General features: G+C 48.9%; 1 protein-coding gene across 1 annotated transcript in view; it reads right to left on the bottom strand.

Annotated features, from left to right (window-relative positions):
- MAP3K8 (mitogen-activated protein kinase kinase kinase 8) overlaps window positions 1–4,834 on the bottom strand; it is a 41,100-nt gene extending 36,266 nt beyond the window's left edge. The window contains exon 1 of the mRNA XM_068235715.1: window positions 4,560–4,834. Within this exon, the coding sequence (XP_068091816.1) occupies window positions 4,560–4,584 (25 nt within the window). The 5' untranslated portion in view covers window positions 4,585–4,834. The remainder of the gene's footprint in view (window positions 1–4,559) is intronic.
- Between the last annotated feature and the right edge of the window lie 9,199 nt (window positions 4,835–14,033).

The following is a 14,033-nucleotide window of genomic DNA, read 5'->3' as shown; positions in this document are numbered from 1 at the left end:
TGATTTTAAAATGTTAATATGAAGGAAAATGAACCAGGATAGAAAGGACCAGTGTGGTTTGAATTATACAACATATTTTTCTTATGAAATCTTTATGGTATGTGTGACTAGAGGTGTGATTGGGCGTGGTTAGGGGTGTGGCAGGGGCATGGCTTAAGTGTCCCTCTTTCTCATCTCAAAAAGTTGGAAGGTATGCTATTGAACTCTCAGTACACAAACATTCCACACAGATCACCTGGCAGACCTAAAGATTTCACCACCAGTGATACATTTCAGAAAGTAAATCAGGGAGAGGAAAGATTTTACAATGGGCAAACACTGACTAAATAATCTATAAAAAGAATAATGTAAACAATAAGCAATTTTATTCATTAGGTTATTTTCACTACAGTTCCTCTTTAACCTTTTCGGGACCGCCTCTATGAGATCCTACGCCGCACTTGTGGCTGTTCTAGCCTGATGCGGCGTAGGATCTACGCCGGCCCGCAGTTTCCGCTCCCGACGCGATCGTGCGCACCCGGAGGGGGAGATTAAGCTGTCATATGACAGCCGACATCTCCCCCGAGTGATCAGCAGCCATCGCGTATGGCTGCTGATCACATGATCACTACGATCGCCGTCGGATCGTAGTGATCAGTTTGACAGCTGCGGCGGCAGGGGGGAGAAAGAAGAGGATCCACTCACCTCCCTGCCGTTCCAGCGACGATCGGCGCCCCCTCCGCTCTGGCCGGCATCTCCGCTCCGTCTGACGTCATCAAGCCGCGACCCAGAACTGATCGTCAGACAGAACGGAGATGCCGGCTGGAGAAGAGGGTTCCGTGCGGCTCATCGCTGGAGCCTGGAAGGTAAGTGAAGGCTGCTGGCAGAAGGGGGGGCCCAGGCCACCATGGGGGGACACAAATCCAGGCAGCCACAGACGGCATCCGGCCGCCTGACCCCCCCAAACGCGCGCACCCCCTTCCCGCGCAAAATGCCTGGTGGCCAGTCCCGAAAAGGTTAATCAGCTCACTGCCTCACCCAAAAGACCTGCAGAGCTGATGGCCAATCTGCCTGATACCAGGACCTCAGTAATAATTCTACCCAGTGGCATTGCTAAAAAGATATGGGCCCCAATGCAAATGTCTAACCCTGACATGTCAGAGACGCTCTGCCGCAGTTGTGTAGCCATGACAATATAGCTCGTTAAAGTTACTCAGATCCTAATCAGTGCTTATTTTTCCTGCTTCCAACACATCGCCGTCAAGACCTGGCTGATCACTTCCTCATAGGTCTCACCTCATGACAGGTGCCATTGGGATGGGATAGTCAATGTTGTTCACTTCACTAATGCTGTGGGTGATTGGTGTCCATCAGTGCTTCACAGGACTTTTTGTAAGTGTAAAAAAAACCCTTCCTTTAGAATTAACTCCTCGCATTTACGTATACAAGATTTTGCACGTGCTTCCACAACACATCCGTCACTCTCCAACCTTTGTTACCGGTAAACGCACTCACAAAACTCATTTGTTCCGACAAGCATACGCTCTATCTTAGGCTTAGGTCACTTCCCCTTTGTCCTAAAGCCAAGTTGCACTCCTACTACATGACCTAAAACACACTGCCTCTAGGTAGTAATTTTGTATACTACCCCACATCCTGTTCCCCCCTATTCCGTTAGATTGTAAGCTTGCGAGGGCATGACTCTCTCAGCCTTTTATGTCTTGGAATTCATTATACGGGTAGTCCCCGGGTTAACGAACGAGATAGGGACTGTAGGTTCGTTCTTAACCTGAATTTGTTTGTAAGTCAGAACACTGTGCCATCTCTGTCATCTCTGTCCCCTCCTCTGTGTCCCCCTATGCCTCCAGTGTCCCCCTCTGTGTCACCTCTGCCCCTGTACCTGCTTATACGAGTTTAAAAGCCATTTTTTCTTTGAATTTTTTAAAATCCATTTTCTCAAAAACTACAAGTCCATTTTGAAAACTTTTTTTTTCTTGTTACCATAGCAACACAATATCCATGCCGTTCGTATCGGCGCGTCATTTGTAAGTTGGGGATTCCCTGTACATTTTATTCATCATGTTACTTTTATCACTGTAATTACCAATTCTGTATGGATTCTGTATTTTGTCACCATTTCTGTATTTTGTATATTGGTGTACACTATTGTCTGTACTATTGTGTACACCATGGTCGTTTCTTCTTTGTACAGCGCCACGGAATATGTTGGCACTTTATAAAGCAATAATAATAATAATAAAGTTTAGGTTATGAGATAGTATCTTTCCATCTCAGTTAGCAGCCAGCAATGAATTGCCAAAACTGCTTGAAGCTGAAATTTGCTCTTCACATGCCTGGAAGTGCAGACAGCTTAGAAACCTCCCATCTAGTTCCATGCGTAATTATTGGCACTTAGGTCGATGTCACACATGCAGAAAGGAATGGCAGTGTGACACTGCTCTTGCCAACCTGTAGGACATGTAAACTGGACCCATGCTTTCCTATAGACCCGTTCCCACTGTCAATTTGCACCAGAGACAGGAATGTCCATTGTGATATCGCAATGGTAGTTAAGCCTGGTACACGCATCCAATTTTGACTTGCCAGTGATTGACCAATTTTACCACCTCCATGTCGCATGGCGGCCAACAGATTTTGAATACTATGAACAGATTGTGCAGGTAAGCTCTCATATTACATGGAAGGGGTGAAATTGGCCAATCAAAATTAGATGTATTTAGCAGACTTTACTAACTTGTACGATAATTACCAGGTTAGATATTGCATGCTCTGTCCCATAGACAGTGTGAGCTCTCAGCTTCAGTTGGTCCAGCATAGAGTGGAATAGTCCTCAATCTGTTGCAGAACTGTCACTCACAGCTATCCAGAGACACAAGAGGCACTGTCTGTTGCAGAACTGTTACGCACAGCTATCCAGAGACACAGGAGGCACTGTCTGTTGCAGAACCGTCATACACAGCTTTCTAGAGACACAGGAGGAAACCTCTGTTGCAGAACCGTCATACACAGCTTTCTAGAGACACAGGAGGAAACCTCTGTTGCAGAACTGTCACTTGCAGCTATCCAGAGACACAAGAGGCACTGTCTGTTGCAGAACCGTCATACACAGCTTTCTAGAGACACAGGAAGAAACCTCTGTTGCAGAACTGTCACTTGCAGCTATCCAGAGACACAGGAGGCACTGTCTGTTGCAGAACCGTCAAACACAGCTTTCTAGAGACACAGGAGGAAACCTCTGTTGCAGAACTGTCACTTGCAGCTATCCAGAGACACAGGAGACACTGTCTGTTGCAAAACTGTCATACACAGCTTTCTAGAGACACAGGAGGCAACCTCTGTTGCAGAACTGTCACTTGCAGCTATCCAGAGACACAGGAGACACTGTCTGTTGCAGAACTGTCACACACACAGCTATCCAGAGACACGAAAGGCACTGTCTGTTACAGAAACGACACACACAGCTATCCAGGGTCACAAGTCTGTTGCAAAATTGTCACACAGCTATCCAGGTACACAAGAGGCACCGTCTGTTGCAGAACTGTCACATGCAGCTATCCAGAGACACAAGAGGCACTGTCTGTTGCAGAACCATCACACTCAGCTATCCAGAGGCACAAGAGGCACTGTCTGTTGCAGAACCATCACACACAGCTATCCAGAGGCACAAGAGGCACTGTCTGTTGCAGAACCATCACACACAGCGATTCAGGGACACAAGAGGCACTGTCTATTGCAGAACCATCACACGCAGCTATCCAGAGGCAGCTATCCAGAGACACAAGGGGCGGTGGGCACTGTCTGTTACAGAACCGACACACACAGCTATCCAGGGTCACAAGTCTGTTGCAGAACCATCACACACAGCTATCCAAAGACACAAGAGGCACTGCCTGTTGCAGAACTGTCACACACAGCTATCCAGAGACACAAGAGGCACTGCCTGTTGCGGATCCTTTGCTAGGTTAAAAACAGCTTGAACTGTGCTTGGTAAACACCCAAATCCATAGGGACATGTGGAGTTCAACTGTGACTGTTCAGTGGCAGTTATATCCAATAAGAGGTTGACATCTATGCAAGCATCACACCAGTTAAAAACAGTCCATTAACTTCAACTGTCTTATCAGATGAGACATTTGGAAAATATAGGTCTACTACACGTATCAAAATTGAACATTTTAAAATTAAAACCCTTTAAAGTGGGCTCTTGCATGGGACGAAAACAAAACATAGAGAAGTACACCCTGTACGTGTATAGAGAGTTTAGCCTGTCTAATCCCCCGCTCATCTGTGACTAATCACCACTGAAATTTGATCTCTTCAGCTGTCAGCTCAGGAATCCTCTCTGCCAGGCAGAGCAGCTAATATGTTAACACAGGATGTTAACCCAATGTCTGCTTCCATGAAAGCAGGAAGTAGACACACTGCTAATTTATTGCAGGATTTGTATCAGCCGTAACAAAGAGCTTAACTTTGAGCAGAGAGGACGTTCTGAGTTCAGGTCCGCTTTAAAATAGGATAAAGAGATCTATAAGTGTGTGACAAACACCTTCCAAGCTTACCTGTGCGCTCCATGAGCTCATACATGGCGGGGACAAGGCAGATGTCACAGGCTGTCCATGCAGAGCTGAGCAGGGACAGTAGAGCTTCTATAGCGTGCGCTGTCCGACTAGCAGCTGAACGCTGGAAAGTCCAGCCAGGAAGTTTTCCGCAGAAGGAGGCTGGCAGCTTTCAGGAAATGATGAGAAATGAAACAGCAGGAGAGAAACACACAGGATTAACCCCGTCCTGCCCCGCCGCCTGGGGAAGACACAGCAGCAGCGAGCAGATCCTCAGCCAAGAGGCGACTGACTGACAGCGCTGCGACAGTCAGAATTTCCCCTGCCTCAGCCAGGGGGCGGTGCCTGCCGATTTACATATTCATGATGATGAAAGAAAACTGGTTTACTAACTAGGAAAGGGTATTTCGGCTAGTAGGAAAGATCACATCAGTGTGATGTATTGTCTGCGGGAGGAGCGCAACTTCTACGTTACTAAGAGGTCACGTCACTGCACAGGTCTAGGGATAACAAGAATATTATTACTCCAAGTGTGAAAAGCATGTTATGTAACAGAAATGTGATAACTAAGTCAAAATAGTAGCAGTAGGGTATTCTCAGTTTACAAAGAAAAGCAATTCAACTCCAAAGCGGGGCTTTTTGGCGTCTGTTGCTACGTGTAGTGCCAAAGCTTGGCGCCAGGGCCGTTACTTGGGCAGTGCGGACAGGGCGGCCGCCCTGGGTGCATACCAGCAAGTAGAAGAAGGGGGGTGCAGTCAGAAGAAAGACATAACCGCTAGGGAGCTGGTGACGCGCGGTGCACTGCAGCTAAATGGAAGAAGAAGGTTACCAGCGCAATAACCTTCCTTGACTCCTCCTAGCCTGCCTACGTCCGACGTCAAGTAATCATCACATCACCACCGCGTGGTCAGGTGGACCCTTGTCACTTTTCTTTTGTGTGCTGCTTTTGCTCAGGTGCTCTTCCCATTGCAGTTTGTGCCTTTTCTGCAGGTGCCTTCGTAAGGCACTTGTCCCTACATGAGTGTTGGCCTTTCCACGGCTCAATTTTTTGAGGCAGAGAGAACAGATGGCATTGCCCGATCTCAGGCAGACACACTAAAAAATGTCCAAACCGCTGAGCCCCCCTGGGGTGATGGCACTATGGTGGCCTCAGCAGCTGACACTGAAGGGCATGTTGGCTGGCTGTCCATAGGTGGCGATACATGGCGCCGGACACTGCCACCAGCTGTTTCTGACGACGAGCTCCCCCTGCTTCTTTCAGGAACTCGTCTCCTCCTACTCCTCTCTGACTCCCCCTCTGAACTGTCCCCTTGGTTATCTTGTCTCTTAGGAACCCATGTGGGATCCGTATCATCATAATCATCTTGCCCAGCTTTGCTTGCCTCAGACAACTCCAAAACCGCACCAACAGCAGGTACTTCATCATCCTCCTCCTCACACGTTACGTCCATAGTGTCGCCGCCTAACTCAGACATCTCAGGTGGTGTAACTTGCTTAGTGCCTTCATCTGGTTGTAACAACAATGGCTGTGCATCAGTGATTTCCCCACCAAATAACTCATGCGAAGTGTCAAATGCAGCGGAAGTGGTGCTAGTAGTAGTGCTGGTGGCTGCGGAAGATGAGGTGTTCTGTGTTAAATAGTCAACCAAGCACTGTACTTTGGGCCAGGGCCACACAAAATCACATCAACACGACCTCGCACAGACCTGCCGGGTAGCCTTCCTCTGGGTCTGCCTCTACCTCTGCCTTTACCTGTTTTGTCCATTGTGTCCATATCGGGGGGGGGGATGAAGTGAAAGGTATGGATGAATGACAACTAGCTGAAACTAAATGCAGACAAAACTGAAGTCCTTCTGATTGGAGGGCAGAGCATGATAACAAAACAACTTAACTTGCAGTCTTCACCACTGGGAATAGGAGGCACGGATCTACGCAGCTCTGATCATGTGCGTAGCCTGGGAGTTCTAATTGATGGGGATTTAAACTTCAGAACTCAAATCTCTGCTGTGGTGAAATCATCCTATTTTCACCTGAAGAACATTGCAAAAATCAAGCACCTCATACCCCCAGAAGATCTGCCAACCTTAGTCCACGCCTTCATCACATCCCGACTGGACTACTGCAATGCTCTCTACACTGGCCTTCCAAAAAAGGTCTTGTACCGCCTACAGCTGATACAGAATACTGCTGCCAGACTGCTAACCAACCAACCCCGTTACTGCCACATAACGCCAGTCCTGCATTCCCTTCACTGGCTACCTATAGAATGGAGGGTCCTATTCAAGATCGGCCTACTGACATTTAAATCCCTGAATAATCTAGGCCCTGGATACATGAAAGATATGTTACAGCTGCGTAGCAATCCCCGCATTCTCAGATCCACAGGTTCTAATAATCTAGTCATACCCAGAGTCCACTTGGAAACTTTTGGTCCCAGAGCCTTCTGTCATGCTGCCCCTACGTTTTGGAACTCCTTACCTCAACAGATCAGGACAGCCCCATCCCTGGACGTGTTTAAATCCAGACTGAAAACCCACCTGTTCAGTCTGGCATTTGCAGAAATATAACTTTTGTTGTGTGAATACTTCATCCTACTAATTACTGAATCTGAGAGAGCCTAAGCGCTTTGAGTCCTATGGGAGAAAAGCACTATAGAAATGTTATTGTATTGTATTGTATTGTATGCACTGATTTGACTAATACGATGTGCAGTCACACAGGTGCAGTTAACACGTATGCACGGAGTGATATATCACACTGCGTGCACTCACGTAGGTAGGAGGGTACACTAAACACAACAGGCAGGTGTATGCAGTGATGAGGTGGGTTCACTGAACACAACAGGCAGGTATATGCAGTGATGAGGTGGGTTCACTGAACACAATAGGCAGGTATATGCAGTGATGAGGTGGGTTCACTGAACACAACAATCAGATGTATGCAGTGATGAGGTGGGTTCACTGAACACAACAGGCAGGTATATGCAGTGATGAGGTGGGTTCACTGAACACAACAGGCAGGTATATGCAGTGATGAGGTGGGTTCACTGAACACAACAGGCAGGTATATGCAGTGATGAGGTGGGTTCACTGAACACAACAGGCAGGTATAGGCAGTGATGAGGTCAGTTCACTGAACACAACAGGCAGGTATATGCAGTGATGAGGTGGGTTCACTGAACACAACAGGCAGGTGTGTGCAGTGATGCGGTGGGTTCACTGAACACATCAGGCAGGTGTGTGCAGTGATGCGGTGGGTTCACTGAACACAACAGGCAGGTGTGTGCAGTGATGAGGTGGGTTCACTGAACACAACAGGCAGGTGTGTGCAGTGATGAGGTGGGTTCACTGAACACAACAGGCAGGTGTATGCAGTGATGAGGTGGGTTCACTGAACACAACAGGCAGGTGTATGCATTGCTCTCTGGTCCCACACCTGTGCCTGCTTCCACTTGCACCATGCCCAATGCACTCTCCCTGCTACTAGACTACCCAGCCTGTCAATCCCCTTGTGCCTTGTCAGCTCCTGCAAATACATGCCTGCTACCCGCTCTGCTTCCCCAGGCCTTACTGCACCAGCTGCCGCCCTCCCAAGCATGAGCGCAGGGAAACCGCTCTCTCGGGTGACAAAACCCATCCGCATCCTATCCCGAACGGATATCCTGAATTGGGAGCCCCTCGCTTCTGGTGACCAGCCCCTTGAAACCTCCCTGTGGGAGACAGTCAGCGCCCACATTGCGCTCCTGACTGGTAGTGCCAGAGGTCCTTCAAACAAACGCCGCCACAGGGGGAGAAGGGCAGGGGCTCGGGTGAGGCTGAAGAGGAGGGGACCTCACACTCCCATACCGGCCATTCTCCTAGCGAACGTTTGCTCCCTTCCAAACAAGGTGGATGAACTGCTCCTACTGCTTGGCCACAAACTCTCGCTAAGCAGGAACACCCCAGTGCTCTGCTTCACGGAGACCTGGCTCAACGGAAACATCCCGGACAATGCCTTACAGGTGCCAGGCTACTTCCTCTTCCGTGCAGATCGTGACCAAGATCTCTCTGGGAAAATGAGAGGCGGAGGCATATGCTTCTACGTAAACTCCGACTGGTGCACCAATATAACACCCCTCACCAAGTTCTGCTCCCCAGATGTCGAACTCCTAGCCATCAACAGCAGGCCCAGTTACTCACCTAGGGAGTTCTCCTCCTTCATTCTGGTAGGGGTCTACATCCCTCCTGATTCCAACACCAGGAATGCCCTGAGAACTCTGAGCGACTACATCTCGGGGTGGGAAACTGCTTTCAATGAGGCCCTCATCGTCATCTTAGGGGACTTCAATAGCGCAAACCTGCGACAGGAGCTGCCTCACTTCCAGCAGCACATCACCTGCCCCACCAGGAACCAAAACACCCTGGACAAATGCTACACGGCCCTCAGAAATGCTTACAAGGCCACTCGAGGCGCTCCCCTAGGGAACTCTGACCACTGCACGATCCACCTGATCCCTACCTACAAAAGGCGGCTTGAGACAACAAAGCCTGCCATTAGAACTGTTAAAAAGTGGTCGGTGGATGCAAAACTGAGGCTACAGGCATGCTTGGAATGCACCGACTGGTCAGCCCTGGAGGCACCCACCTTGGAGGAATGGTCAGAAAATGTCCTTTCCTACATTCGCTTCTGCGAGGACGCATGCATCCCAACCAAAACCTTCAAAGTCTACCCAAATGACAAGCCTTGGTTCAACAGCAACCTACGACGTCTCCAGAAAATCAAGTAAGAGGCGCACAAGTCGGGCACCCTAGAAGAGTTTAGGGAAGCCAGAAATTCCCTGAATAGAGAACTGAAAGCCGCAAAGAGGACCTACCCTAACAAGGTAGGCCTCAGCCTCCAGTCCAGCAACTCGCGAGAGGTCTGGAAGGGCCTCCGGGCGGCCACGAACTTTAAACCCCCCCAGCAACACGCAGTCCCCAGCCTCCAACTGGCGGAGGAACTCAATGAGTTCTACTGCAGATTTGAACTCCAACCCAAGCAGCCCGGGCCAGCTCTGGATTCCATGACACCCACGACAAAGGATGCCCGGGGCCCCCCAGTGGCCAGGGGCATCCCCGCTTTGACCGCAGTGGAGGAGGAGGATGTGCTACAACACCTTCGCAGACTCAATCCCAGGAAAGCCTCAGGCCCGGATGGGGTGTCCTCACACTGCCTGAGAACCTGTGCAAACCAACTAGCTCCCATCCTCACCTCTCTCTACAATAGATCCCTATCAGAAGGGAAGGTCCCCCCCCCTGCTTCAAAAGGTCCACAATCGTACCAGTCCCCAAAAAACCAGGGAACACGGAGCTCAACAACTTCAGGCCTGTAGCCCTGACCCCCATCATCATGAAGGTATTCGAGAGGCCAGTGATAGCCCACCTGAAGCACTCCACCAACACCCTCCTTGAACCACACCAGTTTGCCTACAGGGAAAACCGATCGGTAGATGATTCCATCAATGTCAGCCTGGAGTACATCTCGGAGCATCTCGACAGGCCAGGTGCCTACGCCAGGGTCCTTTTCCTCGACTTCAGCTCGGCTTTTAACACCATCTGTCCAGACATTCTGATCGACAACCTCGCGCACCTCGGGGTAGATTCCCTCCTCTGCAGGTGGGTAAAGGACTTTCTCTCCAACAGAACACAACGGGTCAAGCTTGGTACTTGCATCTCCAGCGAGAGAACCACCAATGTTGGGGCACCGCAAGGGTGCGTGCTGTCTCCACTCCTGTTCTCTCTGTATACTAACAATTGTACCTCGGCCACAGACTCCGTCAAAGTTATTAAATTTGCAGACGATACCACGCTTATTGACCTTATTGACAGAAACGGCGAGGTTGCTTATCGAGATGAAATTGAGAATATCTGTAACTGGTGCAAGGCCAACAATCTTGCTCTCAACGCAGCAAAGACCGTGGAACTGATTGTGGACTTCCGGAAACTCCCTCCTGCCCCTCTCCCTATGCTCATCGATGGGTCCGAGGTCTCCAGAGTTCAAAGCGTCCGGTTCCTACGCACAACCATAACAAGTAACCTCAAATGGGGGCAGAATATAAACAGAACTCAGACGAAAGCACAGCAGAGGTTATTCTTCCTACGCCAATTGAAGAAATTCGGTATGCCAAAGGAACTGCTTACCAGCTTTTACACCGCGACCATCGAATCCATCCTCTTGCTGCTCCAACATCGTCTGGCATGCTGGAGCAACCGCTAGGGACAAATACAGACTCCACAGAGTGATAAATGCAGCAGAAAAGATCATTGGCACCCACCTACCCTCGCTAGATCTCCTCTACTCCATGAGAATGAAGACAAGGGCCTCCAAGATCTTACTCGATCGCTCTCACCCAGGCAGGCGCTACTTCGAGCCCCTACCATTGGGACGTCGTTTCAGATCCCTACCCGCCAAAACCACCAGGCACATGAACACCTTCTTCCCCCAAGCAGTTCTCCTGTTGAACTCACTGAACTCAAGACCCCCCCCCGGTCTACACTACTGAGACACTCTAGCCCTCAGGGCAACCCTTCCTCACAGCCGTAAACTCTGACCCTCCCAAGACTCAATTTTGTGTCGCTTCATATGTTTGCTTGTTTGTCTTTGCTTTGCGTTGCTATGTTTGGCCTGCGTTGTTATATGTCTGAACTGCCATTTGCCATGTGAACCACAAGTAATTCCGGGCACACCAATAGGTGTACTCGGCGATAATAAAGATGATTCTGATTTTGATGATTCTGATGAGGTGGGTTCACTGAACACAACAGGCAGGTGTATGCAGTGATGAGGTGGGTTCACTGAACGCAACAGGCAGCTATATGCAGTGATGAGGTGGGTGCACTGAACACAACAGGCGGGTATATGCAGTGATGAGGTGGGTTCACTGAACGCAACAGGCAGGTATATGCAGTGATGAGGTGGGTTCACTGAACACAACAGGTAGGTATTAGCAGTATTAGGTATTACAATGTGCACCTGTCACACACACAGGTAGTCACTGAATGTGCTGGACCTGGCTGGCAGTGCCACACACACAGTAATAATTAGCAAGGCTGTCTATGCAACACAAGTGTCAGTGGGACACACAGAAAAAAAAATAGATCACAAGAACAAGATTAGGTCTCAAAAGAACTGCTGTGGGGTGCTATTTTAGCAATAAGAATCAGCAAGGAGCAAGCTAACAAGCCTACAAGAGCCTAACTAATCTTTCCCTTTGAGAGTCTGCCAGCAGCTGTCCCTTCTCTCACTACTGCAGGCACACGAGTGAGTGTAATGGCTGGCGGAGCCTGCCTTTTATAAGGGGGGGAGTGGCTCCACGAGGGAGTGTAGCCTGATTGGCTACAATGTGCCTGCTGACTGTGATGTAGAGGGTCAAAGTTGACCCTAATGGAGCATTATGGGGGCGAACCGAACTTCCAGGAAAGTTCGCCGGCGAAGGCGAACCACCCAAAGTTCGCCGGCGAACCGTTCGGGCCATCTCATATAATCAGTACAGACCAAATCTAAAACAAATAGAGCTTAATTATCAAATTAGAAGCACCTTTCCAATTATTGTTGGGTTATTCTGGTTTCTTTGGTTGTGCTAATCAGCAGTGCCCATTTAGGTGTTAAAATTACAATTCATGCCTTCCTAGCAGTTATATAAGAATTCCATAAAACACAGTGTTAAGAATATCTCTCTGGTGCCACCTCCTTTTGGTGTCTCCACAGGCATTTGCCTGTGCCTAGAAATCTAGAAATAGCCTTGCCACCATGGATTGGAGGGGCAGTAGGCCTCAGCAGCCAGATCTCTGCGTCCAGACATTCGAGGAAGGGGCCCAATTTCTTTTTTTGTGTGTGCACTTTGTGTGGCAAACAAACAGTTAACTCTAATTATGGTATGTTATGCGCATAACCACAGGGGCGTATTACCTGGGTAATATAGAGCCTAAGGCAAACACTGATATTGCCCCCCCTCCCCTTGTTCAGAGCCCCCTCCCCCCTAAAAACAACAACCCTTATCGCCTGCATGTGTTAAAGTTGCCTATGCTTTTTGGCTTGGCATATTGCTAAAGTTACTTTTTTGGAAATGTCTCTTCTTATACCATCTCTGTACTCTGCGCCATACATACAAAAATTAAGTAACCATGTTCTCCACAAAACAAAACTAATGGGATTTGAGGTCTGAGTGACGAGGGGGCCAGCGGACAGGCACGGCGGCGATGCACAGGGGCAGGCATAGTGGCGCAAAACAGGAGCAGGCATAGCACCCATGTTGCTGTGGCGCCCATGGCATGAGCCATGCCTGTACCCCTCTAGATACGCCTCTGCATAAACACACACGTTAAAAATAAATTCAGCAATAGTATCCTCTGTACAAAGCAGGAAAAAAGAGATCTGTTAGGAAAAAATGGGGCTGACACATGTGCCTATAATAAAAGACGTATTTTGCGGCACGACAGGGAAATTTGGGCGCAATGGCAGTGGGCACCGATTTTTACCTTCTTTGCGGCAAGTAGCGGGTTTTAGAATGGCCGCAATATGTGGCTATGAAGGTAAATTTCGTCGCCCAGAGGCGCCCAATTAGCGAAAAGAGGGGGCAATATTGGTGGACAGGTTTGCGGAAAACCAAACTGGCGTATGGATAACCAAGTTGTGGAAATGTGTAGCGGGCGCTAAATTGCCCCCTCTTGCTGCTAAATTTACCTTCATAGCCGCTTATCGTGGCTTTGTGGAATGGGGAGTAAGCTTTAGGAGGGGGATTTAGGGCTGGGCGCCATCAGGGGGGTTAGGTTTAGGCACCACCGGGGGTGTGGTGGGTTTGGCGTTAGACACCACCGGGAGGTGTCTTAGGGTTTGGCACCACCAGGGGGGATCTTAGGGTTTGGTACCACCATGGGGGTCTTAGGGTTAGGCACCACCGTGGGGGGGGGGGGGGTTAGGCACCACTGGGGGGGTCTTAGAGTTAGGCATCACCAGGGAGGGGGTCTTAGGGTAGAGCATCACCAGGAAAGGGTTCTGTGTGAGAGTAGGGTTAGCTTTAGCCATAGTAAAATACCTGTAAATATTTTACTATCAAAATCCAGCAGTAGAACATTGCTGATTTTAGCGATATTTTATTACCGGCAATCCCCAGCGCCCTTTTTTCCATGTGCCTTTTTTCATGTATGCCCCTCTTATGACTCTCACTTCATGTTTCCTGTAAGATGCACCAGGTTGGGAACACTGAGAGAGAAATCTGCATTGCAGAACATTCCTCACTGGAGTTAAGGAGTTTGTTTTTCCACAGAAAGATCATCTTCCACAAATACTGCCAATGGGCATATTGCAACATTTCCTGCACTGCCCAGCCTCTTCTTTTACTGAAAGTTTATAGAATTGCTTAGCCAATGAATACATTACATGTGTAGCAGAGTTATTGCAAAATGAAAAACAATTAAAGAAAACAGCTGTTGTAAACATCCTGCCACAAATGTTTTACCA

Source organism: Hyperolius riggenbachi, chromosome 5 (assembly GCF_040937935.1).
Source record: "Hyperolius riggenbachi isolate aHypRig1 chromosome 5, aHypRig1.pri, whole genome shotgun sequence".
In the NCBI taxonomy this organism is placed as follows: Eukaryota; Metazoa; Chordata; class Amphibia; order Anura; family Hyperoliidae; genus Hyperolius; species Hyperolius riggenbachi.
This window is presented reverse-complemented; position numbering and strand designations above follow the sequence as displayed.